The 25113-nt window shown below is 58.7% G+C and overlaps 1 protein-coding gene across 1 annotated transcript in view; it reads left to right on the forward strand.

Moving 5' to 3' along the window:
* The window catches only part of LOC141976882 (immunoglobulin superfamily member 1-like), a 42368-nt gene extending 18585 nt beyond the window's left edge, over window positions 1-23783 (forward strand). The window contains exons 10-17 of the mRNA XM_074938048.1: window positions 4312-4527; window positions 4675-4710; window positions 15919-16203; window positions 17429-17719; window positions 20476-20760; window positions 21958-22248; window positions 23444-23574; window positions 23672-23783. Of these exons, the coding sequence (XP_074794149.1) occupies window positions 4312-4527; window positions 4675-4710; window positions 15919-16203; window positions 17429-17719; window positions 20476-20760; window positions 21958-22248; window positions 23444-23574 (1535 nt within the window). The 3' untranslated portion in view covers window positions 23672-23783. The remainder of the gene's footprint in view (window positions 1-4311; window positions 4528-4674; window positions 4711-15918; window positions 16204-17428; window positions 17720-20475; window positions 20761-21957; window positions 22249-23443; window positions 23575-23671) is intronic.
* Window positions 23784-25113: the final 1330 nt, after the last annotated feature.

Raw genomic sequence — 25113 nt, forward strand, 5'->3', positions numbered from 1 at the left:
GATTATGTGTGGAGCCTTCATTTTATCCTCCGTTTCTCAGTGTATTATGGGATGGGATGGCCAATGGATGTGCCATTTCCTATACAATCAACGGATGCTCCTTAGACTGGAGTTACAGGATTAGCGCAGTATAGGATAGATAAGAAGGCGTGAGGAGTGTGTATCAGGTATTAGTAAAGCACGGTTAATAGCAAGGCCTACAGGCTGAGACCTGTACGATTTTAGCTTCGCCAGACTAGGCCAGAGGCTAAAGATGATTGCGTGACCTAGCAATAACCGCTAAGACCAAAGGTTACTGCATAAGATGTGCCAACATGTGAGGTTATGGGAAAATGTCTCTCCTGACTGCAGGGTACCTGCCATGCGTAGCTGCACGTGAGACAAAAAGGAACTACAAACAACCTAAGAAAAATGGGGCAGACCAATAAGCATGGGGCATGGAAGTGCAGCTAAGGAAAAGCGGGTTGACACCTTGTGACGAAGCAGGGGATTTTCTTAGTGTTGTGCATGAGTACTGTGAGTGCCTCAGTTTCCCCCGTGTGTGGCGTGTGTAATGAGGTGGTGGGAGAGGGGGTTTGCTGGTGCAGAGGGCCGGGTGTGACCTCGCCTAGCAGCCTGGACCCCGGACAATGGCCTGGACATGATAGAACTTAGCAACCGGTGACCTGGTGGCCCAGCCTGTGTTGGGAGCCGGCCAGTTCTGGCCAGTGGGAGGACAAAGGACAGAAGAGAGAGGGCCCCAGGTATCTGTTTTCCCAAAAGGAAGACAAAGGGTGGAGGTGGGGCTGTGGGGAAGGTGATATAGGGGGGTCAGCTGGAAGGAAGTCACTTCTGGACTGGGGACAAAGAGGGGTCTGGCTGCACCTGGACTGGGACAGACCGACCTGGACTGGGAGAGACCAGCCGCACGGTGCTGAGACTGGCCAGGCCTGAGCCCCTGACAACTGCCTGGGCTTTGTCCAGACATTCAATAAACCCTCCTGTTTTACGCCAGCTGAGAGTCCCTGGGGGAGGCTCATGGTGAGAGCCAGGCGGGCTGGAGGCTCTGAGAGGTGCAGTTCCAGGAGATGGTGGAACCTAGGGCATACCCCCCTAGAGAGAGTGGACCCCGAGAAAGGCTGTCAGACGGAGGGGAGTTCCTCCCGGGATCCTACAGAGCCAAGAGAGCTTGCAGGGGCCTGTGAGTCCGTGACACACCTTCATGCATAAACGGTGAGGTGGCAAAATTTGCAGATGATACAAAACTATTCAAGTTAGTTAAGTCTCAGGCAGACTGCCAAGAGCTACAAAGGGATCTCCCGAAAGTGGGTGACTGGGCAACAAACTGGCAGATGAAATTCAATGTTGATCAATGTAAAGTGATGCATTTTTGAAAGCATCATCCTAGCTCTACATATACAACGATGGGGCCTCAATTAGCTGTTACCAGGCAAGAGAGAGATCTGGGAGTCAGTGTGGAGAGTTCTCTGAAAACTTCCACTCAATGTGCAGCGACAGTCAAAAAAGCCAGCAGAAGGTTGGGCATCATTAAGAAAGGGATAGATGATAAGACAGAAAATATCATATCGCCTCTCTATAAATCCATGGTACGCCCACACCTTGAATACTGTGTGCAGATGTGGTCGCTCCATCTCAAAAAAGATAGACTGGAACTGGAAAAGGTTCAGAAAAGGGCAACAAAAATGATGAGGGGTCTGGAACGGCTTCTGTATGAGGAGAAATTAAAACTTTTCACCTTGGAAAAGAGACAACTGATGGGGGATCAGGTTGGGGTCTATAAAATCATGACTGGTGTGGAGGAAGTAAAGAAGGAAGTGGTGTTTACTCCTTCTCATGAAACAAGAACCAATGAAATTAATAGTCAGCAGGTTTAAAACAAACAAGAGGAAGTATTTCTTCACCCAACGCACAGTCAGCCTGTGGAACTCCTTGCCAGAGGATGTTATGAAAGCCCAGATTACAACAGGGTTCAAAAAAGAACTAGATAAGTTCATGCAGGTTACGTCCATCAATGGCTATTAGCCAGGATGGGCAGGGATGGTGTCCCGAGCCTCTGTTTGCTGGGAGGACGACAGAGGATGGATCACTTGATGGTTCCCTGTTCTGTTCATTGCCTCTGGGGCACCTGGCACTGGCCACTGTCACAGACAGGATACTGGGCTAGATGGCCCTTTGGTCTGACCCAGTGTGGCCGTTCTTATGTGTTAGGTGTAGTCAGAGCTACAATATCAAAGAGGGAAGACCCAAGGGAAACCCCAGCAGGAACCATCCCGCTAGTGACGCTTGTCTACTGAGAGGCCCATCGGAGCCGAGAACACCGGGGAGGAAGTGAAGATGGCCACGGCTGTAATTGTTGCACAGGGTTTTGTAGGATTTCTCTCTGCAGGACTTTACTTAGCACTGGGGAGGGCACTGACGGCCAGGGGAGAGCCCCCTAGTGACCTCTGCCCCCACTCCCTGCAGCACAGCGCCCCCCAAGCAGTGCACTGGGGTATCAGGGCCAGCAGTGACGGCCAGGGGAAAATGCCCCTCTACTGAGCCCCTCCTCCTGCTCCCTGCACCATAGCACCCCCTAGTGCAGCAGTGGAGTATTGGGGCCTAATGGGTTAGAACAGGTGGGCTGGGATCCAGGACTCCTGGGTTCTCTCCCTGGCTCCGGGAGGGGAGTGGGGTCTTGTGACTAGAGCGAGTGGGAGGCTGGGAGCCTCTGCCTCTCCGTGCACTTCCCACAGTGTGATGAAGTGGGACTGTTCTTAATGGTTCCTCTGAATAGTGTGGGGGTGCCTCAGTTTCCCCTATGCAGTTCTTAAGTATCTAGGTCGTGGGGTAAGGGTGTATGATCGTTGCAGAGCCCTAGAGGGCAGGTGTGTGCAGGGGTATGGACACAGAGAATGGCTGACACCCTGTTTCCTGGCACCTGAGGGCCTGGCCCTTCCCCCCTGGAAGGTGAGAGCTAAAGGGTTGGAGAATAAAGGAATCTGGTGCCCTCCTGGCCCCGAAAGGGACAAAGCCCAGAGGACCCCGCCTGGGCGGACTCGCTGTGGGAAGCGCACGGAGGGGCAGAGGAGGCTGACTGCTCCGAGGTCAGACCCAGGAAGGTGGAGCCGGGTGAGCTGTGTGTCCTGCAGACAGGCTGCTCCCAGAGAGGAGACTTCCCCAGAGTCCTGCCTGGCTTCGTAGGAAGCAGTTCCAGAGCATCGCCCAGGGACTCCGTGACACCCCCCAACTGCGGCCCCAAGACCAGAGAAGCTCTGCCCCACAGCCCGGCCCAGGGGCCCATTAGGGAGTGAGGGCGGCAGCTCCGCCTCTCTTCCAGGCTTGGCGGCAATTCGGCAGTGACTGCTTGGGGTGGCAAAATTGGTAGAGCCGCCCCAGGCTCCAGGGGTCCCCACTTGGCCAGGGCCCCTGGACACACAGGCCCCATAGGCCCAGTGGCTGATCCACCACTGGTTGCAGAGAGTGGGGGGCGATCCCTGTGTCGGTGTTTCAGTCCCTTTCCTCGCCCCGACAGACGCTGGTTCTGGTCCTGCAGGGGAAACCGACATGTTCACGGTCAGTGCAGCCGTGGGGAGAACCCCCCAGATCCACTCCCAAGAGCTCCCTCCCCTGCACTCACAGGCCCCCGTTCCCAAGGCCTGGGGAAAGGTGGGTCTTGTGTGACTCCCGCCGGTCACAGACTCTATTTCCGACCCCGGGGCAGGGGGCAGAGCTGCAAGGGGCCCACTGGTCAGGCTCCCTGCCTGGTCAGGCTCCCTGCCTGGCGGGGCAGGTGATCTCTCATGGAGCTGGGTCCTGAGCTATGTATCGGTGAAGCCCCTGCCCCCGAGCTTCATGGGCTGGCAGTGCCAACCCGGGAAGGGGACAGACTCCCAGAGAGACTGAAAAAAGGATGGACTGAACTGGGGTGGAGGGGAAGCGGGGGGCTGTTTCTCCCCTGTTTAACTCCTGTCTCTTGTCGATAGCAGGGTGAGAATTTCTCAAACCCACCATCTGGGTGAACCCCAGCAGGGTGATGGCTCTCAGGGGAAGCGTCACCATCCTCTGTGAGGGTTGGCTCCCAGCCCTCCCAGCAAAGAACCCAGGGAATGAATGGACCCTAGAGACTGGACTCTGTGTGATGGGAGTTCGTGGCAGTTTTCAAAAGTGTCCTTCCTTGTGGGGTGGCCCCAGTCTTGGGGGATCTCAGGGTATATAGGGTCCCAAGAACGAGGGAGCTGAGGCGCGGTGTCTGTGGGGCTGGGAGCCCAGCTGCAGGAGGGGATGTGGTTTGCTGGGCGTTGCAGGGAACTGGCTTTGCTCTGACCGCGGTAGATTTGGGCTGGAGATTGCAGAGAAACCAGCTGATGGGAAAGAAAGGGGCCGAGCAAATCACGGGCTTCCTGGGGCTGCAGCCCCCGGCGCAGTTCCTCATTCTGCTGGCACTCGGGCCTCAGGCTGAGTGGAGCTGGACACTGGGGTGTTGGTGGCAGCGCTGGGGGGCCTCCCACTGCCCCATCATGGCGTCTGCTGTCACCGTCATCCTCCTCAGTAAGTATCGGAGACAGCCAGGGCGTGTGGCCATGGGGGGCGGGGGGATCTGAGACGAGGGCGTGTGGCCATGGTGGGGATCTGAGACCTGGGTGTAGGATCCAGTTGCTCTGGGATGTGACCCCTTAACACCACTTTTCTCTCCAGGCTGCTGGCTGGCGGGGCACAGCGTGGCGTGGGGAGGTGAGTATCAGTCTGTGGGGAGGGTGGTAACATCAAGGATGGGGGAGGGGGTGCGTGGGGTGGGGAAAAGAGGAATCGAGCCCTGAACCTTCCCCAAAACACAACCCAAACTCGCCCTGTGAAGACCCGTCACAGTTCTCCTGTGCCCCGACCCCACGGAGTAACTAGGAGCCGAATCTGGCTCCCAGGCTCTGACAAAGAAGCCAGGATTTGAACCGTTCACTGGTTCAAAGCTCTGCCCCGCCCAGGCTGTGAGGATCGGAGGGAGGGACTCATGGATTTATTTCAGCTCATACAAACGCTAACAGGGCCCGTCCGTGGGCTCTAGATCCGCTCGGGGAACCGAAAGGTTCCCGGTCAGAGCAGCCATGGGGGAGAATCCCCCAGATCCACCCTGCCCCAAGATCCACTCCCAACCGCTTCCTACCCTGCACTCACAGCCCCCTGTTCCCAAGGCCTGGGGGAACGTGGGTCTTGTGTGACTCCCGCCGGTCACAGACTCTATTTCCAACCCCAAGGCAGGGGGCAGAGCTGCAAGGGGCCAACTGGTCAGGCTCCCTGGCTGGCCTTAGGTGGGGCCGGGGGGACAGGTGATCTCTCATGCAGCTGGGTCCTGAGCTACGTATGGGTGAATCCCCTGTCCCCAAGCCCCATGGGCAGGCAGTGCCATCCCTGGTAGGGGACAGACTCCTAGAGAGGCTGAATGACAGATGAACTGAACTGGGGCGGGAGGGAGGCAGGGGTGGGGTGTCTCCCTTGTTTAACGCCTGTCTCTTGTTGAAAGCAGGGCGAGAATTTCTCATGCCCACCGTCTGGCCCAGCACAGTGGTGGCGCTTGGGGGAAGCATCACCATCCGCTGTGAGGGTCGGTACCCGGGCATGAAGTTCTTTCTGTGTAAAGCCCTGGGCCTAGCAGAGAGGACGCCCGGCCGGGGAGCTGCAGAGCAGGGGGGGCATTTCCCAGCTGACATATCAGTTAGGGGTGACGGACGGAGCTGAAGGTTATAAACCTCAGTGTGTAGTAGAGACTTGTACAGTCCCCTTCAAGTCAGGGGTGGTGCAGTGCACAGAACCCAGAAGTCCTGGACCCCATCCCTCCTGCTGTCACCCCACTCCCTTCCCAGAACTGGGGAGAGAACCTGGCTCCCAGCCTTCCCAGCAGAGAAGCCAGGGAGTGAACGGACAATGGAGACTGGCTGTGAAGTGGGACTGTTCTTAATGGTTCGTCTGAATAGTGTGGGGGTGCCTCAGTTTCCCCGAGGCAGTTCTTAAGTATCTAGAGGGTGGGGTAAGGGTGTGTGATCATTGCAGAGCCCTAGAGGGCAGGTGTGTGCAGGGGTCTGGACACAGAGAATGACCAACCCCCTGTTTCCTGGCAACTGATGGCCTGGGCCCTTCCCCACTGCAAGTTGAGAGCTAAAGGGTTGGAGAACAAAGGAATCAGGTGACCTCCTGGCCCGGGAAAGGGACAAAGCCCAGAGGAGAAGGAGGGGCTGGAGGGAGTTTCAGTTTGGGGCTGGTTGGGACATGGAGTGAAGGGCAGACACGGTTGTCTGGCTCACTGCCCCCTAAAATGGACCCAGCTGAAGGGTCCCGCTCTCTGCACCTACAAGCTCTGTTTTAGACCATGTTCCTGTCATTTAATAAACCTCTGTTTTACTGGCTGGCTGAGAGTCACGTCTGACTGCGAAGTGGGGGTGCAGGACCCTCTGGCTTCCCCAGGAGCGCGGCCTGAGCAGACTCGCTGTGGGAAGTGCACGGAGGGGCAGAGGATGCTGAATGCTCCTAGGTCATACACAGGAAGGTGGAAGCTGTGTGAGCTGTGTGTCCTGAAGACAGGCTGCTCACAGAAAGGCAACTGCCCCAGAGTCCTCACTGGCTTCATGGGGAGCAGTTCCAGATCTTCACCCAGGGACTCCGTGACAACTGGTGGTAGCAGTGGGATCTACTGCACCCCATGGATGGCACTTCCTGCAGTAAGTGACTGGGGAGCAGGATTGACGAGGACCAGGAGTGCTGAAAATTCAGAGAGAGATGGTTTCTTGGGGCGGTTAACCCCTGGGAGTGTGTGACCAGGGAGAAGGACTGTGAAGTAACAGGGTCCCCTGGGGGATTGCAGCGAGCGGTCCCAGGGGTGGAGGAGTCTGCAGCTCGACCCTGGCAAAGAGGTGGTGACCTCGAGAAGGGCTGACACACGAGGGGTTCTCCCTGGAAACCGTGGGGAGCTGAGAGCGCACAGGCCTGTGAGTCCACAACAACTTGGGAAGAGTGGAGTGATGGTCTGTCACCATCTCCTTAAGAAGGACATTGTAACCCTGTGCAGAAAGAAAGGGTAGAGCATTGGAAAGTTCACCAAAGCAGAGTTAATCGTGCAGCTGGAGGAGGATGACCGCTCTAAGGAGCAGATTCCTGACCCGAAATGGGGCTATAGCAGGATCTGGGAGCAGCTGGAGTGGTAGCCAGGCATGCCCAAGACTCCTGTCCCCGACCAGACGAGGGTCTTCACGATCGGGTTCCCCATCCGGGGTTCGGAGACAGATGGGATTGGAGCTGAGTCCGAGAGAGCAAGAGGACTGTGAGAGACAGCGAGAGCCCGAGAAAGAGCTGCAGAAGCAGCAGCAGCAAGAGCTGGCGGTGGGGGAGCGGAGAGGCCTAGGGGACCTCCCAGGGGTGAGTGGGGATAGACTCTGGGGGGCCAGTTCTGCAGGGAACCTCGAGACTAAATTGCTGCCCCTGGTTAAGGAGCGGGGGATGTGGATGCCACCTCACTGCCTTTGAGCAGGCTGGCAATTTGAACCAGGGGGACCGTGCGGAAAAGCCCCGGTGTATAGCTCCCTTGCTGGGTCCCAAGGCCATAGACTCCGTCAGCCAGATGGGTGGGGTGGTGGACAGGCTCCCACTCCTGACCCCAACCTATATTTCTGTGATGGAGTTTCCTGGGGCTAGGCCCCTCGGACCCCCAGTGGGAGCGGAAGGTGATGGTCAATGGGGAGACATTCCTGGGGTGGCGAGATCCTGGGTCAGAGAGAACTGTTGTCAGGCCCTGGGTATTGCAGCCTCAGATGCTGAGGGGCTGTGTGAGATGGGTGAGGGTCCCAGGGATGAAACCCCTCGCCCTGCCTATGGCCCAGATCCCTGTGCAGACCCAGGAGGGGTCAGGCTGGCTGGCCGTTGGGGTGCTCCAGGATACCAGCTGCGAGACCCTGTTGTGGGGTGACTGTGTCTCTTTGGGACAGGATCCAGGCCCTGCTCCTGTAACTGCCAAGGGTTTGAATTTGAATCCAGGGAACCAGTTGGTGGAGAGAGAAATGGTCAGTGAAAATGCAGATGACCTGGCTGGCAGGGGGGAGGAGCGGCTAGGCTTAGGCTACCTGCCTGTCTGTAACCAGATGTCGCGGAGTGTGGGGAAGTCCAGACCCTGCACCCCTCTTCCTCGGATACACTGAGACTCTCAGCCAGCCAGTAAAACGGAAGGTTTATTGGACAACAGGAACACAGTCCAAAACAGAGCTTGTGGGTACAACCAGGACACCTCAGTCAAGTCCTTCTGGGGGAGCAGGGAGCTTAGACCCCAGCCCTGGGGTTTCCTGCGTTCCTCCACCCAGCCCGAAACAGAAAACTAAACCCCCCCAGCAGGCTCCCTCCTGGAGCCTCTGTCCACATTCCTGGGCAGAGGTGTTACCTCCCCCTCCCCCTCCCGGCTCTGGTTACAGGCTCTCAGGTCTCCCATCCCCAGGGCACATTCCCAGGTCAACACTCCTCCCTCCCTGCTGCCTCACATCATCACATCTCTCCCCCCTTCGAGACTGAACTGAGCGGGGTCACTCTGACCAGTGACCTGGGGAAGTTCGGGGCCCCCTTTCCGGGACAGCGCATCTGCTATCAGGTTGGCACTTCCCTTCACGTGGACCACGTCCATGTCGTAATCCTGCAGGAGCAGGCTCCATCTCAGGAGCTTGGCGTTGGCTCCTTTCATCGGGTGCAGCCAGGTCAGGGGAGAGTGGTCGGTGTAGACGGTGAAGTGTCGCCCGAAGAGATAGGGCTCTAGTTTCTTGAGGGCCCACACCATGGCCAGGCACTCCCTCTCGATGGCCGCGTAGTGTTGCTCCCGGGGTAGCAACTTCTTGCTCAGGTACACGACGGGGTGTCTCTCCCCCTTTTCATCCTCCTGCATTAACACCGCCCCCAGTCCTGTGTCTGAGGCGTTGGTGAACACCACAAAGGGCTTGTCAAAGTCTGGGGTTGCCAGAACTGGGCCACTGACCAGAGCCTCCTTCAGCGCCCAGAAAGCCTCCTGGCACTACTCGGTCCAGACCACCTTGTCTGGCTTCCCCTTCTTGCATAGCTCAGTGATGGGGGTGAGCTATGGTGCTAAAGTGGGGTACAAATCTTCGGTAGTATCCTGCCATCCCAATAACGGCTTGGACCTGCTTTTTGGTGTGGGGAGCGGGCCAGTCTCTGATCACCTCCACCTTGGCTGGTTCTGGCTTTAGGCGGCCCCTCCCCACCCAATGGCCCAGGTAAGATACTTCAGCCATCCCCACCTTGCACTTCTCCGCTTTTACAGTCAGCCCAGCCCCCTGGAGTCAGTCCAGCACTTGTCTAACCTGGGACACATGGTCCTCCCAGGTCCGGCTAAAGACACATATGTCATCAATATACGCCATGGCAAAACTCTCCATCCCCCTCAGTAGCTGGTCCACCAGGCGCTGGAAGGTGGCCAGCGCTCCCTTGAGGCCGAAAGGCAGGGTCAGGAACTCATAAAGCCCCAGAGGGGTGATAAAGGCCGATTTCAGCCGGGCATCTGCATCCAGCGGCACTTGCCAGTAGCCCTTTGTAAGGTCCATGGTGGTAAGGTAATGAGCTCCTCCCAACTTGTCTAGGAGCTCGTCAGGCCTGGGCATGGGGTAGGCATCAGATGCAGTGTTGGCACTGAGCTTCCGATAGTCCACACAGAACCGGACCGACCCGTCCTTTTTGGGGACCAGCACCACCGGCGAGGCCCAAGGGCTGGCAGATGGCTGGATCACCCCCAAAGCCAGCATGTCCCAGACCTCTCTTTCCAGGTCCTGAGCAGTTTTCCCTGTGACTCGGAAGGGGGAGCCTCTTATCGGCGGGGGCTACCCTGTCTGCACCCGGTGGACAGTCAGATTAGTGCGTACAGGCTGTTTGGAAAACAGCTGTCGGTACGGATGCAGCACCCCCCTGACCTTAGCTTGCTGGGCAGGGGTCAGCTGATCCGAGAGGGGAATTGTTTCCAGGGGGGAACCAGCTCTGGTCCCAGGGAATAGATCTACTAAAGGGTCATCTCCCTGCTCCTCCCACTGTCCACACACAGCCAACGCCACATTCCCCCTGGCATAATATGGCTTCATCATATTCACATGGTACACCCGGCGGTGGTGCGCCCGGTTCGACAGCTCCACCACATAGTTTACTTCATTGAGCTGCTTGACAACCTTAAAAGGGCCTTCCCAGGTGGCCTGTAGTTTGTTCTTTCTCACGGGGATGAGAACCATCACCTGATCCCTGGTGACGTAGCCACGGGCCCGCGCCGTGCGGTCACACCAGACCTTCTGCTTCTTCTGGGCTCTGGCCAGATTCTCCCTGGCCAGGCCCATGAGTTCAGCTAGTCTCTCTCGGAAGATCAGGACATACTCCACCACTGACTCTCCATTGGGAGTGGCTTTCCCCTCCCACTCGTCTCTCATCAGGTCCAGGGGGCCCATTACCCTCCTTCCATATAACAGTTCGAAAGGCAAAAATCCGGTAAACTCCTGGGGAACCTCCCTGTACGCGAACAGCAGCGGAGGTAAGAACTTGTCCCAATCCTGCGGGTGCTGGTTCATAAAGGTTTTCAGCATCATCTTTAGCGTCCCATTGAACCTCTCCACCAGCCCATTGGACTGGGGGTGATAAGCTGAGGCCCAGTTGTGCCGGACCCCACATTTCTCCCACAAGCATCGGAGCAGGGCCGACATGAAGTTGGACACTTGGTCTGTCAAGACTTCCTTGGGGAACCCCACTTGGCTGAAAATGGTCAGGAGCGCATCTGCCACTGTGTCTGCTTCAATGGAAGCTAAGGGCACTGCCTTGGGGTAGCGGGTGGCAAAATCTACCACCACCAGAATGTATTTCTTCCCCGACTGGGTCGTCTTGCTGAGAGGCCCCACGATGTCCATGGCCACCTTCTGGAAAGGCTCCTCTATGATGGGCAAAGGTCTCAAAGCTGCTTTCCCCTTGTTCCAGGCCTTCCCCACCCTCTGACCGGGGTCACAGGATCGGCAATACTGCCGGACCGTGGTAAAGACCCCGGGCCAGTAAAAGTTCTGTAGCAACCTCTGCCGGGTGCGCCAGATTCTCTGGTGCCCTGAGAGGGGGATGTCATGGGCCAGGTACAGTAGCTTGCTGCGATACTTCTGGAGGACCACCAGCTGCTTCCTGATACCACAGGACTCCACTTCCCTTGGGGGAGCCCATTCTCGGTACAGGAACCCCTTCTCCCACAGGAACCTCTCCTGGCAGCCTCTCCTCATGGTCTGTCCCACATTGAGATCAGCCAGGTCCCTGAGCTTCCTCAAGGAGGGATCTTTCCTCAACTCGGCCTGGAACTCAGCGGCTGGGGAAGGGATGGGGCCCGGTTCCCTCTCATTGGCCGGGTCTGAGGTCTCAGCCTCTCTGAGCCATGCCCCTCGGCACTCCCTCCCCATCAGGGTAGGGTCCTGCACCTCTGGTGTGGTACCCTTCCCAAGGTCAGGGTGCAGTGCCCCTCACCGGCTCTGGCTACGGGTCACAACCAGGGCGGTCTGGGGCTTGCTTGGCCAGTCCTCTAGGTCTCCCCCCTTCAAAACCACAGTGGGAAATGGTGGTGTACCCCCACATCCTTGGGGTCCTCCTTGGCCCCCCATTTCAGGTGTACCCTTGCCACAGGCACCTTAAATGGGGTCCCGCCCACCCCCGTCAGGGTCAGGTAGGGGTTGGACACCACCCGATCTGGGCCACCACCTTGGGCCGGGCCAGCATCACCTCCGTGCCCGTATCCCAGTATCCATTGACCTTCTTCCCATCCACCTCCAGGGGAACAAGGCACTCTCTCCGGAGGGACAGCCTCGCGCCCACCCTGTAAACCGAGAACCCTGAGTCCAGAGCATCCAGCCCTTTGGCGGAGCTGGCCTGGGGTACTCTTCCCTCCTGAGCAGGTGGTAAACTGGCAGCCACCCTTGCCTGGGCCGTCTGCCCCTCGTCCAGCTGGGTCTCTCCCCAGTTAACCCTGGGTAGGTTGGGTCTGCTCAGTTTGTCCCTGAGCCCGGGGCAGTGGGTCCGTACGTGGCCTCTCTGGCCACAGTGATAGCAGCTCAGGTCACATTGGTCCCCTCGAATGGGTCGGAGGGGCCCGACGCCAGGCGTTCCCCTTTGGAGGGGGTTCTCCCTATTTCCCCGCTGGGAGGTCCCAGGGTGACTCTCTCTCTGCATCGGGGGGGGGGGGGGGGGGCTGTTCTTTTGGGACTCCTCCCGGCTACCCCCTGACCGACTGTTCACAAACTTTTTTGTAAGTTGCAATTCTTGAACAAAAAAACTTCAAATCCAGACTCCAGCGAGAAACTGTTGAATTGGAATTCATTTGCAAATTGGATACAATTAACTTAGGCTTGAATAGAGTCTGGGAGTGGCTAAGTCATTACGCAAGGTAACCTATTTCCCCTTGTTTTTGCCTAACCCCTCCCCCCTCCTCAGACGTTCTTGTTAAACCCTGGATTTGTGCTGGAAATGGCCCACCTTGATTATCATACACATTGTAAAGAGAGTGATCACTTTAGATAAGCTATTGCCAGCAGGAGAGTGGGTTTGTGGGGGGAGGTATTTTTTCATGCTTTGAGTGTATGAAAGATCTTCTACACTTTCCACAGTATGCATCCGATGAAGTGAGCTGTAGCTCACGAAAGCTCATGCTCAAATAAATTGGTTAGTCTCTAAGGTGCCACAAGTCCTCCTTTTCTTTTTGCAAATACAGACTAACACGGCTGTTTCTCTGAAACAGTCCCAGGGGTTAACCGCCCCCTGAAACCGTCTCTCTCTGAATCTTCAGCACGCCTGGTCCCCGTCAATCCCCCTTCGTTTTACTGCTCCCCAGTCACTTACTGCAGGAAGCGCCGTTCACGGGGTGCAGTACATCCCACCTCTACCACCAGGTGTCACGGAGTGTGGGGGAGTCCAGGCCCTGCACCCCTCTTCCTGGGATTCACTGAGACTCTCAGCCAGCCAGTAAAACAGAAGGGTTATTGGACAACAGGAACACAGTCCAAAACAGAGCTTGTGGGTAGAACCAGGACCCCTCAGTCAAGTCCTTCTGGGGGAGCAGGGAGCTTAGACCCCAGCCCTAGGGTTCCCTTCATTCGTCCACCCAGCCCCAAACTGAAAACTAACCCCCCCGCCCCCAGCAGGCTCTCTCCTGCAGCCTCTGTCCACATTCCTGGGCAGAGGTGTTACCTCCCCCTCCCCCTCCCCCTCCTGGCTCAGGTCACAGGCTCTCAGGTCTCCCATCCCCAGGGCACATTCCCAGGTCAACACTCCCCCCTCCCTGCTGGGTCACATCCTCACACCAGACCCCTGGGGCTGGGTGGGACAGAGAGATGATCCCTGCCCCCATTTCCACGCTGGAGCGGGGGTGGGGGGTGGGGGCTCAGGCTGGCTCTGATGCAGTGAGGAAAGCAGCGAGCTCGCTGCCTACGCCCACTGGGACAGCAAGGGCAGCGCTGAGCACAGTGGGAGCTGAGACCCCAGCTGAGTGGGGGGAGACACAGGCAGGGCAGGGGATCTGTTGGGAGTGTCAAGGTGCTGGGTAAGGAAAGTTTGGATGAGCCTAGGCAGCCTTGTGAGCTGATGGCTTTGTCTAGTCAGCAGGGTGGGAAGGCGAGGAGAGTGGAAGATGAGTGTCCCTGGACCTTACCTGTTACCTGGGTGGAGAATTGTGACAGTGAAGGAAACGTGCCTGTGTCTGTCAGGGGTATTGACTTGCCTATGGAGGGAGCTACCCTGATCTCCAAGCAGTTGTCTGTGACCAGCCTTGTGTGCTGGAACAAGGGGAATGAGATCCCAAGCTGTGTGTCTGGTAAAGAAGAAAGTGTGTCCTGCTCTTCTTTGTCTGTGGAGCAGACAGAAGTGGCCTTTCAGCCTGTGATGGTCGAGGGTCGTGCAGTTGTCTCAGAGTTTGTTCTGGATTCCGCTAAAGCCCAGGAAGGGAATGGTCCCAAGATTGGGTCTGCTCAGGAGAATGGCCCTGTAACTAGGTCGCATCCAGTTAGTGTCTATGTAAAATCCCAGAGCCCAGACAATTCAGGTGCTTGTATTTTGCCTGTTGCTAGTGTGTTGTTGGGAAAGGGTGTAGCAACTCTGTCTAATCAGGTGAGATCCTAGCCAGGGCACAAGGAGAGCATGAAGGTGATGTGATTGTGTTACCTACTGAGGGTGCGGAAACCTGTTGCAAGAAGGAAAAGATTCCTGAACTTGTGTGTGGCAAAGGGAAGGAGAATGCTTCTGACCTTTTATCTAGGAAGTCTGTAAGTTTGCCTTAAAGGGGATTGTGTAGGAATCCGCCAGATGGGCCAGAGGTAAATCTGGATGTAAGTGAGACCCGGAAAGAGTCTGTTGTTGCTCAGGAAAGTGTCCCTCTAGAGCAAGCCCTAGGTAAAGAGAGTAAGAGCAGAATTTCTGTGAGGGGTGAATTGTTGCATAGAAAAGCCCCTCGGGAAAGGAATCCTCATGGAGTCTTTGCAAGCAGTTTACTGCAACTGAAGGGTGTGAAAGTGATTTAATCAAGAAAGTTTCAGTTCCTAACGGCCATCAATTTTCTGTTGTGAATGGATCCACTGACATTCCTGTTGAAGGATCCAGTGTGGATAGCTTTGAGAATGTCTCAGATGAAGTAAAAGCTGTTAAGAAAGTTAAAGAGTCCTCTAACCAAGTGGCTGTGTTTGGCCAGCTTGTTGGGGAGATGATCGAATCCCAGTTTGACCCCCTGGGGTTTTGGAGTGGCCAAAGGGCACGGGCCACATAAACCTTCCCACATGCGGACTGCGAGTGATATCAACCACCCCCGACTTAAGGGAGGGCGTGAAACTGGAAGGGCCTGGTGTAACTCCTACCAAGGAATGGGACATCCATGGAAACGTTGGTGGTTTCGAACTTCCCCAGGTCACCGGCTAAAGTGACCCCGCTCAGTTCGATCTCGAAGGGGGGAGAGATGTGATGAAGTGGGACTGTTCTTAATGTTTCCTCTGAATAGTGTGGGGGTGCCTCAGTTTCCCCTGTGCAGTTCTTAAGTATCTAGGTGGTGGGATAAGGGTGTGTGATCATTGCAGAGCCCTAGAGGGCAGGTGTGTGCAGCGGTCTGGACACAGAGAATGGCTGACATCCTGTTTCCTGCCAACTGATGGCCTGTCCCTTCCCCCCGGCAAGGTGAGAGCATAAGGGTTGGAGAACAAAGATATCAGGTGCCCTCTTGGCCCGGGAAAGGGATAAAGCCCAGAGGAGGAGGGGCTGGAGGGAGTTTCAGTTTGGGGCTGGCTGGGGACATGGAGTGAAGGGCAGACGTGGTTATCTGGCTCACTGCCCCCCAAAAATGGACCCAGCTGAGGGGTCCGGTTCTCTGCACCTACAAACTCTGTTTTAGACCATGTTCCTGTCATCTAATAAACCTCTCTTGTACTGGCTGGCTGAGAGTCACGTCTTACTGAGAAGTTGGGGGGCAGGACCCTCTGGCTTCCCCAGGAGCCCCGCCTGAGCGGACGCGCTGTGGGAAGCGCACGGAGGGGCAGAGGAGGCTGAATGCTCCTAGGTCAGACCCAGGAAGGTGGAGCCGGGGGAGCTGTGTGTCCTGCAGACAGGCTGCTCACAGGAAGGAGACTGCCCCAGAGTCCTGCCTGGCTTCATGGGGAGCAGGTCCAGAGCATTGCCCAGGGACTCCGTGACACTGGCCTGGCCTTTCTTCTGCTAGGGAGCAGAGCTCTGGACCCCTGGGGCTGGGGTTGCTCCATGTCTCATGCTGTTAGCCCAGGGCTCAGAGGAAACTGGGCCCCTGTGGAAAGGCATCCAGGAGCCCGTCCCCAGGGCTGCCAGGTCTGACCCACCACTGAGGCTGCGTGGTGGGGATGGGCCCCAGGACTGGGTGAAGGGACCTGCGTCTCACGGCCTGTCTGCTTCCCCCTGCAGAGCCCAGCTACCCCAAACCCAGCATCTCCCTGAGCCCCAGCGGGGGGGTCTCCCTGGGGGAAGCCGTGGCCATCTGGTGTCGGGGGCAGCGCCAGGGCATGCGGTTCGTCCTGAATGAAGAGGGACGCCATTTCCCACCTGTGGATCCGAACGGGTTGGAGGCTGTGTTTCCCATCAGCAACGTGAGCCGGGAGGACGGCGGGAGCTACAGCTGCTCCTATCACAGCAGATCAAAGCCGTCTGCCAGGTCGTCCCCCAGCGACCCCGTGGAGCTGGTGGTGAGAGGTGAGGGGCCCGGCTCGGCATCCCCATTCCCAGCCCCAGCCAGACCCTCACAGGGGCTCGGTGCTAATGGGACGCTCAGGGCCAGGCTCTGCCCTGAGCCCTGACGGGATGCCTGTCATAGAATCATAGATTATCAGGGTTGGAAGGGACTCAGGAGGTCATCTAGTCCAACCCCCTGCTCAAAGCAGGACCAAATCCCCAGTTTTTGCCCCAGATTCCAAAATGGCCCCCTCAAGGATTGAACTCATAAGCTTGGGTTAGCAGACCAATGCTCAAACCACTGAGCTATCCCTCCCCCGTGGAGCAGCAGCCCCTGGAGACTCGGGGCAGGGAGGTGACTTTAATGCTGCCCCTTGTGGGTAGGAGCCGTGAGTCGCTATTTAATCCTGTGATCCCCTCCGCTCTGTTCTCCAGGCCCTGCCCCAGGCAGTGCCCCGGCCGGAGCTGAATGAGGCAGGGCCTGCAGGGGAAGTGGTGGCTTGGTGGACACGGTGCTGGGCTGGGACCCAGGAGATCTGGCCCAGCTCCTGGCGCGGCCACAGACTCTGTGTGATGGGAGCATGTCATGATTTTCAAAAGTGTCCTTCAAAAGGGCCTCAATCTTGGGGGACCTCAGGCCAAGCGCCAGAAACCAAGATGCCCACAGTTAGTGGAGACTTCTGCAAACGCTGGCCTCCATAGCACTGCATCTCTTGTGTTGGGGGAGTACGTAGGGCCCCTGCCATGTTCAGGGCCCCTTTGTGCCAGGCGCTGCATAAACACAGAGTGAAGAAACGGTCCCTGCCCCTGGGAGCTCACAAAGGAAAGTGAATCTGACTGTGCCTCAGTTTCCCCTTCTGTTGAATGGGGATAATGACACCTCCCTGCCTCCCTGGGGGGCTGGCAGGGTGACTTCCTTTCTGTGTGGGGCTCAGGTTCTGTCGTGCTGGGCCCCAGAGACAAGCCCGTGAGTCGCTGTGTGTCCAGGGCAGGCCAGATGCAGTAAACAAGGCAGGGGTCACAAACGGGCATAGGAGGATCCCAAGCACTAGGGAGCCGTGGCTCGGTATCTGTGGGGTCGGGAGCCCAACTCGCAGGGCCGGGATTCTGGGTGGGGGGACTCTGGGATCTGGGAGAGAATCTCTGCCCTGGGCCCTTGGATCTGCCTGTGGCTGGGGCCTGCCAGGGAGTACGGGGCTGGGTGGGTGCCCAGGTCTTGTTCTCACAGCCTGTCTCCCGTGCGCAGATCCCAGCCTGCCCAGACCCTCCATCTCTCTGAGCCCCACTGGGGTCACCACCCCAGGGGCAGACGTCACCATCCGGTGTCAGGGGCAGCGCCGGGACGTGAGGTTCTTCCTGCACAAGCCTGGAGACCTGAACCCGCCGCGACACATGGACCCTGCTGGGGACGGGGCCGAGTTCCACATCCCCACCGTGGGCCGGCAGCACGGAGGGAACTACAGCTGCAGCTACCGGCCCCCATCAGAGCCCTTCGTCTCCTCGGACCCCAGCGACCCCGTGGAGCTGGTGGTAGCAGGTGAGGGGCCCGGCTCCACGTCCCCGCTCCCAGCCGGACCCTCAGAAGGTCGGCACCCAGATGGGATGCTCAGAGCCAGGCTCTGCATAGAGCCCTGGGATTTGCCTGGACAGGGAGCGGGGACAGTGTCACTGGGGGGTTCCCCAGCCAGTGGGGAGCAGCAGCTCCTGGAGACTTGGTGCCAAGGGAGGGGGGATCCCTGCCCCCAGGGGGAGCTGCAGAGCAGGGGGCCTTTCCCAGGGGATGCTTCCGCAGCTGCCCCTGCACTGGGGACGCACAGAGGAGTCAGGGCCCAGGGGCTGCCCAGCCAGCTCCGTCCCCAGCCACAAACCCCCGTCCCCGGGACTGACAGTAACGATCGATTAATGCTGAGTCACGGGCCGAGGTGGATTAAGGTTTCTTGGGGCCCTGGGCCAGAGCAAGGGGGATCCCTCCCCACCCCTTCCTCCTGCCCCCCACACTGTTCAGAGGAAATATTAAGAACAGTCCCACTTCGTCACACAAGGTTGTTGGGAGAGGAATGTCTCCATGCTAGTTCTGTAAGTAAACAGTATGTGGCCCAGGTCAAGATGGGGGCTCTTAACCAAGAGAGCCCAAATTGCAGCCCTCCAGACTGGAGCGCTGGGAGCAGACCCAATCCCAGTTTGACCCCCGGGGGTTTTGGGGGGCCAAAGGGCACGGGCCACATAAACCTTCCCACATGCGGACTGCTAGTGCTATCGACCACCCCCGACCTAAGGGAGGGTGTGAAACTGGAAGGGCCTGGTGTAACTCCCACCAAGGAAGGGGAGAGATGTTGGGGCATCCATGAGAACGTTGGTGGTTTCGAACTTCCCCAGGTCACCGGCTAAAGTGACCCCGCTCAGTTCGATCTTGAAGGGGGGAGAGATGTGACGAAGTGGGACTGTTCTTAATGTTTCCTCTGAATGGTGTGGGGGTGCCTCAGTTTCCCCTAGGCAGTTCTTAAGTATCTAGGGGGTGGGGTAAGGGTGTATGATCATTGCAGAGCCCTAGAGGGCAGGTGTGTGCAGGGGTATGGACACAGAGAATGGCCGACACCCTGTTTCCTGGCACCTGAGGGCCTGGCCCTTCCCCCCTGCAAGGTGAGAGCTAAAGGGTTGGAGAATAAAGGAATCAGGTGCCCTCCTGGCCCCGAAAGGGACAAAGCCCAGAGGACCCCGCCTGGGTGGACTCGCTGTGGGAAGCGCACGGAGGGGCAGAGGAGGCTGACTGCTCCGAGGTCAGACCCAGGAAGGTGGAGCTGGGGGAGCTGTGTGTCCTGCAGACAGGCTGCTCCCAGAGAGGAGACTTCCCCAGAGTCCTGCCTGGCTTTGTAGGGAGCAGTTCCAGAGTATCGTCCGGGGACTCCGTGACACCCCCCAACTGCGGCCCCAAGACTGGAGAAGCTCTGTCCCCACACCCCGGCCCAGGGGCCCAGTGGGGAGTGAGGGCGGCAGCTCCCCCGCTCTTCCGGGCTCGGCGGCAATTCGGCAGCGACTGCTTGGGGTGGCAAAATTGGTAGAGCTGCCCCTGGCTCCAGGAGGCCCCACTTGGCCAGGGCCCCTGGGCACACAGGCCCCATAGGCCCAGTGGCTGATCCACCACTGTTTGCAGAGAGTGGGGGGCTATCTCTGTGTCGGTGTTTCAGCCCCCTTCCCCCCCCCCCGACAGACGCTGGTTCTGTTCCTGCAGGGGAAACCGACACGTTCATGGTCAGTGCAGCCCCGGGGAGAAACCCCCAGATCCACTCCCAAGAGCTCCCTCCCCTGCACTCACAGCCCCCCATTCCCAAGGCCTGGGGGAAGGTGGGTCTTGTGTGACTCCCACTGGTCACAGACTCTATTTCCGACCCCGGGGCAGGGGGCAGAGCTGCAAGGGGCCCACTGGTCAGGCTCCCTGGCTGGCCTTAGGTGGGGCCGGGGGGACAGGTGATCTCTCATGCAGCCGGGTCCTGAGCTACGTATGGGTGAACCCCCTGTCCCCAAGCCCCATGGGCAGGCAGTGCCATCCCTGGTAGGGGACAGACTCAGTGACAGATGAACTGAACTGGGGCGGGAGGGAGGCAGGGGTGGGGTGTCTCCCTTGTTTAACTCCTGTCTCTTGTTGAAAGCAGGGTGAGAATTTCTCACGCCCACCGTCTGGCCCAGCACGGTGGTGGCACTCGGAGGAAGCATCACCATTAGCTGTGAGGGTCGGTACCCGGGCATGAAGTTCTTTCTGCTTAAAGCCCTGGGCCTAGCAGAGAGGACGCCGGCCGGGGAGCAGCAGAGCAGGGGGGGCATTTCCCAGCCAACATATGAGTTAGGGGGTGACAGGCGGAGCTGAAGGTTATAAACCTCAGTGTGTAGTAGAGACTTGTACAGTCCCCTACAAGTCAGGGGTGGGGCAGTGCACAGAACCCAGAAGTCCTGGACCCCATCCCTCCTGCTGTCCCCCACTCCCTTCCCAGAGCTGGGGAGAGAGCCTGGCTCCCAGCCCTCCCAGCAGAGAAGCCAGGGAGTGAACAGACCCTGGAGACTGGACTGGCCTGTCTCCTGCTAGGGAGCAGAGCTCTGGCCCCCAGGGGCTGGGGTTGCTCCGTGTCTCATGTTGTTAGCCCGGGGCTGAGAGGAAACTGGGCCCCTGTGGAAAGGCATCCAGGAGCCCGTCCCCAGGGCTGCCAGGTCTGACCCACCACTGAGGCCGCGTCGTGAGGACGGGTCCCAGGACTGATTGACGGGGCCTGCGTCTCACGGCCTGTCTGCTTCCCCCTGCAGAGCCCAGCTACCCCAAACCCAGCATCTCCCTGAGCCCCAGCGGGGGGGTCTCCCTGGGGGAAGACATGACCGTCTGGTGTCGGGGGCAGCGCCAGGGCATGCGGTTCGTGCTGAATAAAGAGGGACGCCATTTCCAAACTGTGGATCCGAACGGGTTGGAGGCTGTGTTTCACATCAGCAACGTGAGCCGGGAGGACGGCGGGAGCTACAGCTGCTCCTATCACAACAGATCAAAGCCGTCCGCCGCATCGTCCCCCAGCGACCCCGTGGAGCTGGTGGTGAGAGGTGAGGGGCCCGGCTCGGCATCCCCATTCCCAGCCCCAGCCAGACCCTCACAGGTGCTAATGGGACGCTCAGGGCCAGGCTCTGCCCTGAGGCCTGACGGGATGCCTGTCATAGAATCATAGATTATCAGGGTTGGAAGGGACCTCAGGAGGTCATCTAGTCCAACCCCCTGCTCAAAGCAGGACCAATCCCCAATTTTTGCCCCAGATTCCAAAATGGCCCCCTCAAGGATTGAACTCATAACCTTGGGTTTAGCAGGCCAATGCTCAAACCACTGAGCTATCCCTCCCCCCGTGGAGCAGGAGCCCCTGGAGACTCGGGGCAGGGAGGTGACTTTAACGCTGCCCCTTGTGCGTAGGAGCCGTGAGACGCTATTTAATCCAGTGATCCCTCCGCTCTGTTCTCCAGGCCCTGCCCCAGGCAGTGCCCCGGCTGGAGCTGAATGAGGCAGGGCCTGCAGGGGAAATGGTGGCTTGGTGCTGGGCTGGGACCCAGGAGATCTGGCCCAGCTCCTGGCGCAGCCACAGACTCTGTGTGATGGGAGCATGTCATGATTTTCAAAATGATTTTCAATCTTGGGGGACCTCAGGCCAAGCGCCAGAAACCAAGATGCCCACAGTTAGTGGAGACCTCTGCAAACGCTGGCCTCAATAGCTCTGGATCCCTTGTCTTGGGGGAGCATGTAGGGCCCCTGCCATGTTCAGGGCCCCTTTGTGCCAGGCGCTGCATAAACACAGAGTGAAGAAAAGGTCCCTGCCCCTGGGAGCTCACGAAGGAAAGTGAATCTGACTGTGCCTCAGTTTCCCCTTCTGTTGAATGGGGATAATGACGCCTCCCTGCCTCCCTTGGGGGCTGGCAGGGTGACTCCCTTTCTGTGTGGGGCTCAGGCCCTGTCATGCTGGGCCCCGGAGACAAGCCCATGAGTCACTGTGTGTCCAGGGCAGGCCAGATGCAGTGAACAAGGCAGGGGCCACAAACGGGCATAGGAGGATCCCAAGCACTAGGGAGTCGTGGCTCGGTATCTGTGGGGCCGGGAGCCCAGCTTGCAGGGCCCGGATTCTGGGTGGGGGGACTCTGGGATCTGGGAGAGAATCTCTGCCCGGGGCCCTGGATCTGCCCATGGCTGGGGCCTGCCAGGGAGTACGGGGCTGGGTGGGTGTCCTGGTCTTGTTCTCACAGCTTGTCTCCTATGTGCAGATCCCAGCTTACCCAGACCCTCCATCTCTCTGATCCCCACTGGGGTCACCGCCCCAGGGGCAAACGTCACCATCCGGTGTCAGGGGCAGCGCCGGGACGTGAGGTTCTTCCTGCACAAGGCTGGAGACCTGAACCCGCCGCGAGACATGGACCCTGCTGGGGACGGGGCCGAGTTCCACATCCCCAGCGTGGGCCGGCAGCACGGAGGGAACTACAGCTGCAGCTACCGGCCCCCATCAGAGCCCTTCGTCTCCTCGGACCCCAGCGACCCCGTGCAGCTGGTGGTAGCAGGTGAGGGGCCCGGCTCCACGTCCCCGATCTCAGCCCCACACCGAGCCAGATCCCTCGGGGCTTCGCACTGATGGGACGCTCAGAAGCAGGGTCTGCCCTGAGCCCTGGGCCCAGCAGAGGGGACACCCAGCCGTGCAGCTGGGACGTAGTGAGTTGGGGGTTCCCCAGCCAGGGGTGAGCAGCAGCCACTGGAGGTTCGGGGCAGAGGGAGGGGGGATCCCTTCCCCCAGGGGGAGCTGCAGAGATGGGGGCTTTTCCCAGGGGGATGTTCCCCTGTGTTGCTCCCATTCTTGGGACCCATAGAGGTGGTTGGGTCCTGGGTCCGGGGTCGGGGGCAATTACTGTGGAAACAGGTCGTGGTGCCCAGGGGTGAGTGGGGCTGAGACATCAGGGGGAGGGGCAACCCCAGACCCACAGCTCCCCCTATGCCTCCTGCTCTGCAGGTCGCAGCCGGGAATTTGCTGGGGGATCCCAGGGGAGGGACAGGATCTGTGGGCCTGGGCTGTGAAATTGGGCCCAGAGTCCTGGGGCAATAACCCCCCATTATTGGGCCACATGACATCTCCCTGGCAATAGGAGTGAGCATTAGCCAGAATTTCCTTGGTTCTTGCTTCCCCTCCCCCCACTGGGGTCTCAGGGGACCCCCTGACCCTCTCCCCAATAGATGTTCTGCCGCCTCTGGGCACCGCCCGAGTGTTGGGGGCAGTGGGTGATGTACCAGCCTCCCCCCACGCACTGCCTGGCTGTGTTTGGCAGTAGCCAAGATACCCCGGGGATGGGCTCACCGCACAGCAGACAGGCCGGGGCAGAGGCACCTGTGGGGGTGGACAGAGGGGTTCTATGGGGACAGGGAGCTGGGGTGGTTCCCTGCTGTGGGGGGCTAAGACCCTGAGGCTCTGATTGTCCCCATCCCCTGGCGTAGTCCTGGGGTGCCAGGTGTCTCGGGGGCAGTTCGTCTACCCGGGAGCCCCCTTCACCGGGGAAGCTGAGGCTCAGCCCCCTGGGGCAGCAGGACATGGCCTCACCTGAGGGGTCCGGCCCTGGGGAGATCTCAGAGCTGCAGCACCTGGGAGACCCCCAGAGGGGGCTGGGCTGGACCTGCTGGACGGGGTGTTGGGGGCTCCACTCCTGGGGCAGAACTAGCTGCTGATCTCCCCATCTGAGCTGCCAAGTGACTCTCCCCTTCCCTCTGCAGCAGCCCCCCCGGGACACCAGGATTTCACCTACGCCAACATCGCCCGACTGGCGCTGAGCGCCATGGTCCTGCTCGTCATGGGGCTGATCCTGGCTGAGGCCTATTACAGCCGCCCGAGGGAGGTGCCCTAGGTGAGGTGACCCCCCCTTCTGAGCCCCTTGCTCCCCCCAGGACTTGGACCCATGGTGACATGGGCCCCTCTAACCAGCTGTCTCTCTGTGCCCCCAGGAGTCTGGATCCGGCCGTGCAGGGAAGAGAATCTCCCCGGGGGACGAGCCGCTTCTCCTCGGGGGACTGAGATGCCAGCACAAACCCCCCTGCCCCCAAATACCCCTGCCTCAGAGAATCCCCTCCCAAAACAGCTCCCGACCTGACAGCAGCTCCCCAGTATTGAACCCCCAATGCCATGTGTGACACTGCACTCCATATGTTTATGGAAATATGCTTATGAGTGTAAATATAATGTAACTGGAATATTCTTTAAGCAAAAGGTCTCTTGGAAGGTATCATTACAAAACTTATGATCTACTGAGTGTGGTCATCCTATTTATATGCATGTATCATTCTTGTATCTAAAACTCGAAATATGACGTTAACTCTGAAGTCAATTAATGGTGGTTTAGAATCTTGATGGCCCCCATCGACTAGGACAATTGGCTGTAGATGGTTTATTTACCTGCAAGCCTTCTTGTTGACATGGCAGCCAGCCTGTGGGTAATGAAGAAGGAGGTCTGGGGGAGTCCAGGCCCTGCACCCCTCTTCCTGGGATTCACTGAGACTCTCAGCCAGCCAGTAAAACAGAAGGTTTATTGGACAACAGGAACACAGTCCAAAACAGAGCTTGTGGGTACACCCAGGACCCCTCAGTGAAGTCCTTCTGGGGGAGCAGGGAGCTTAGACCCCAGCCCTGGGGTTCCCTGCGTTCCTCCACCCAGCCCCAAACTGAAACTAAACCCACCGAGCAGGTTCCCTGCTGCAGCCTCCGTCCACATTCCTGGGCAGAGGTGTCACCTCCCCCTCCCCCTCCTGGCTCAGGTGACAGGCTCTCAGGTCTCCCGTCCCCAGGGCACATTCCCAGGTCAACACTCCCCCCTCCCTGCTGCGTCACATCGTCACATCTCTCCCCCCTTCGAGACTGAACTGAGCGGGGTCACTGTGACCAGTGACCTGGGGAAGTTCGGGGCCCCCTCTCCGGGACAGCGCATCCGCTATCAGGTTGGCACTTCCCTTCACATGGACCACGTCCATGTCGTAATCCTGCAGGAGCAGGCTCCACCTCAGGAGCTTGGCGTTGGCTCCTTTCATCTGGTGCAGCCAGGTCAGGGGAGAGTGGTCGGTGTACACGGTGAAGTGTCGCCCGAAGAGATAGGGCTCTAGTTTCTTGAGGGCCCACACCATGGCCAGGCACTCCTTCTCGATGGCCGCGTAGTGTTGCTCCCGGGGTAGCAACTTCTTGCTCAGGTACACGATGGGGTGTCTCTCCCCCTTTTCATCCTCCTGCATTAACACCGCCCCCAGTCCCGTGTCGGAGGCGTCGGTGAACACCACAAAGGGCTTGTCAAAGTCTGGGTTTGCTAGAACTGGGCCACTGACCAGAGCCTCCTTCAGCGCCCGGAAAGCCTCCTGGCACTGCTCGGTCCAGACCACCTTGTCTGGCTTCCCCTTCTTGC

Source organism: Natator depressus, chromosome 23 (assembly GCF_965152275.1).
Source record: "Natator depressus isolate rNatDep1 chromosome 23, rNatDep2.hap1, whole genome shotgun sequence".
Taxonomy (NCBI): Eukaryota; Metazoa; Chordata; order Testudines; family Cheloniidae; genus Natator; species Natator depressus.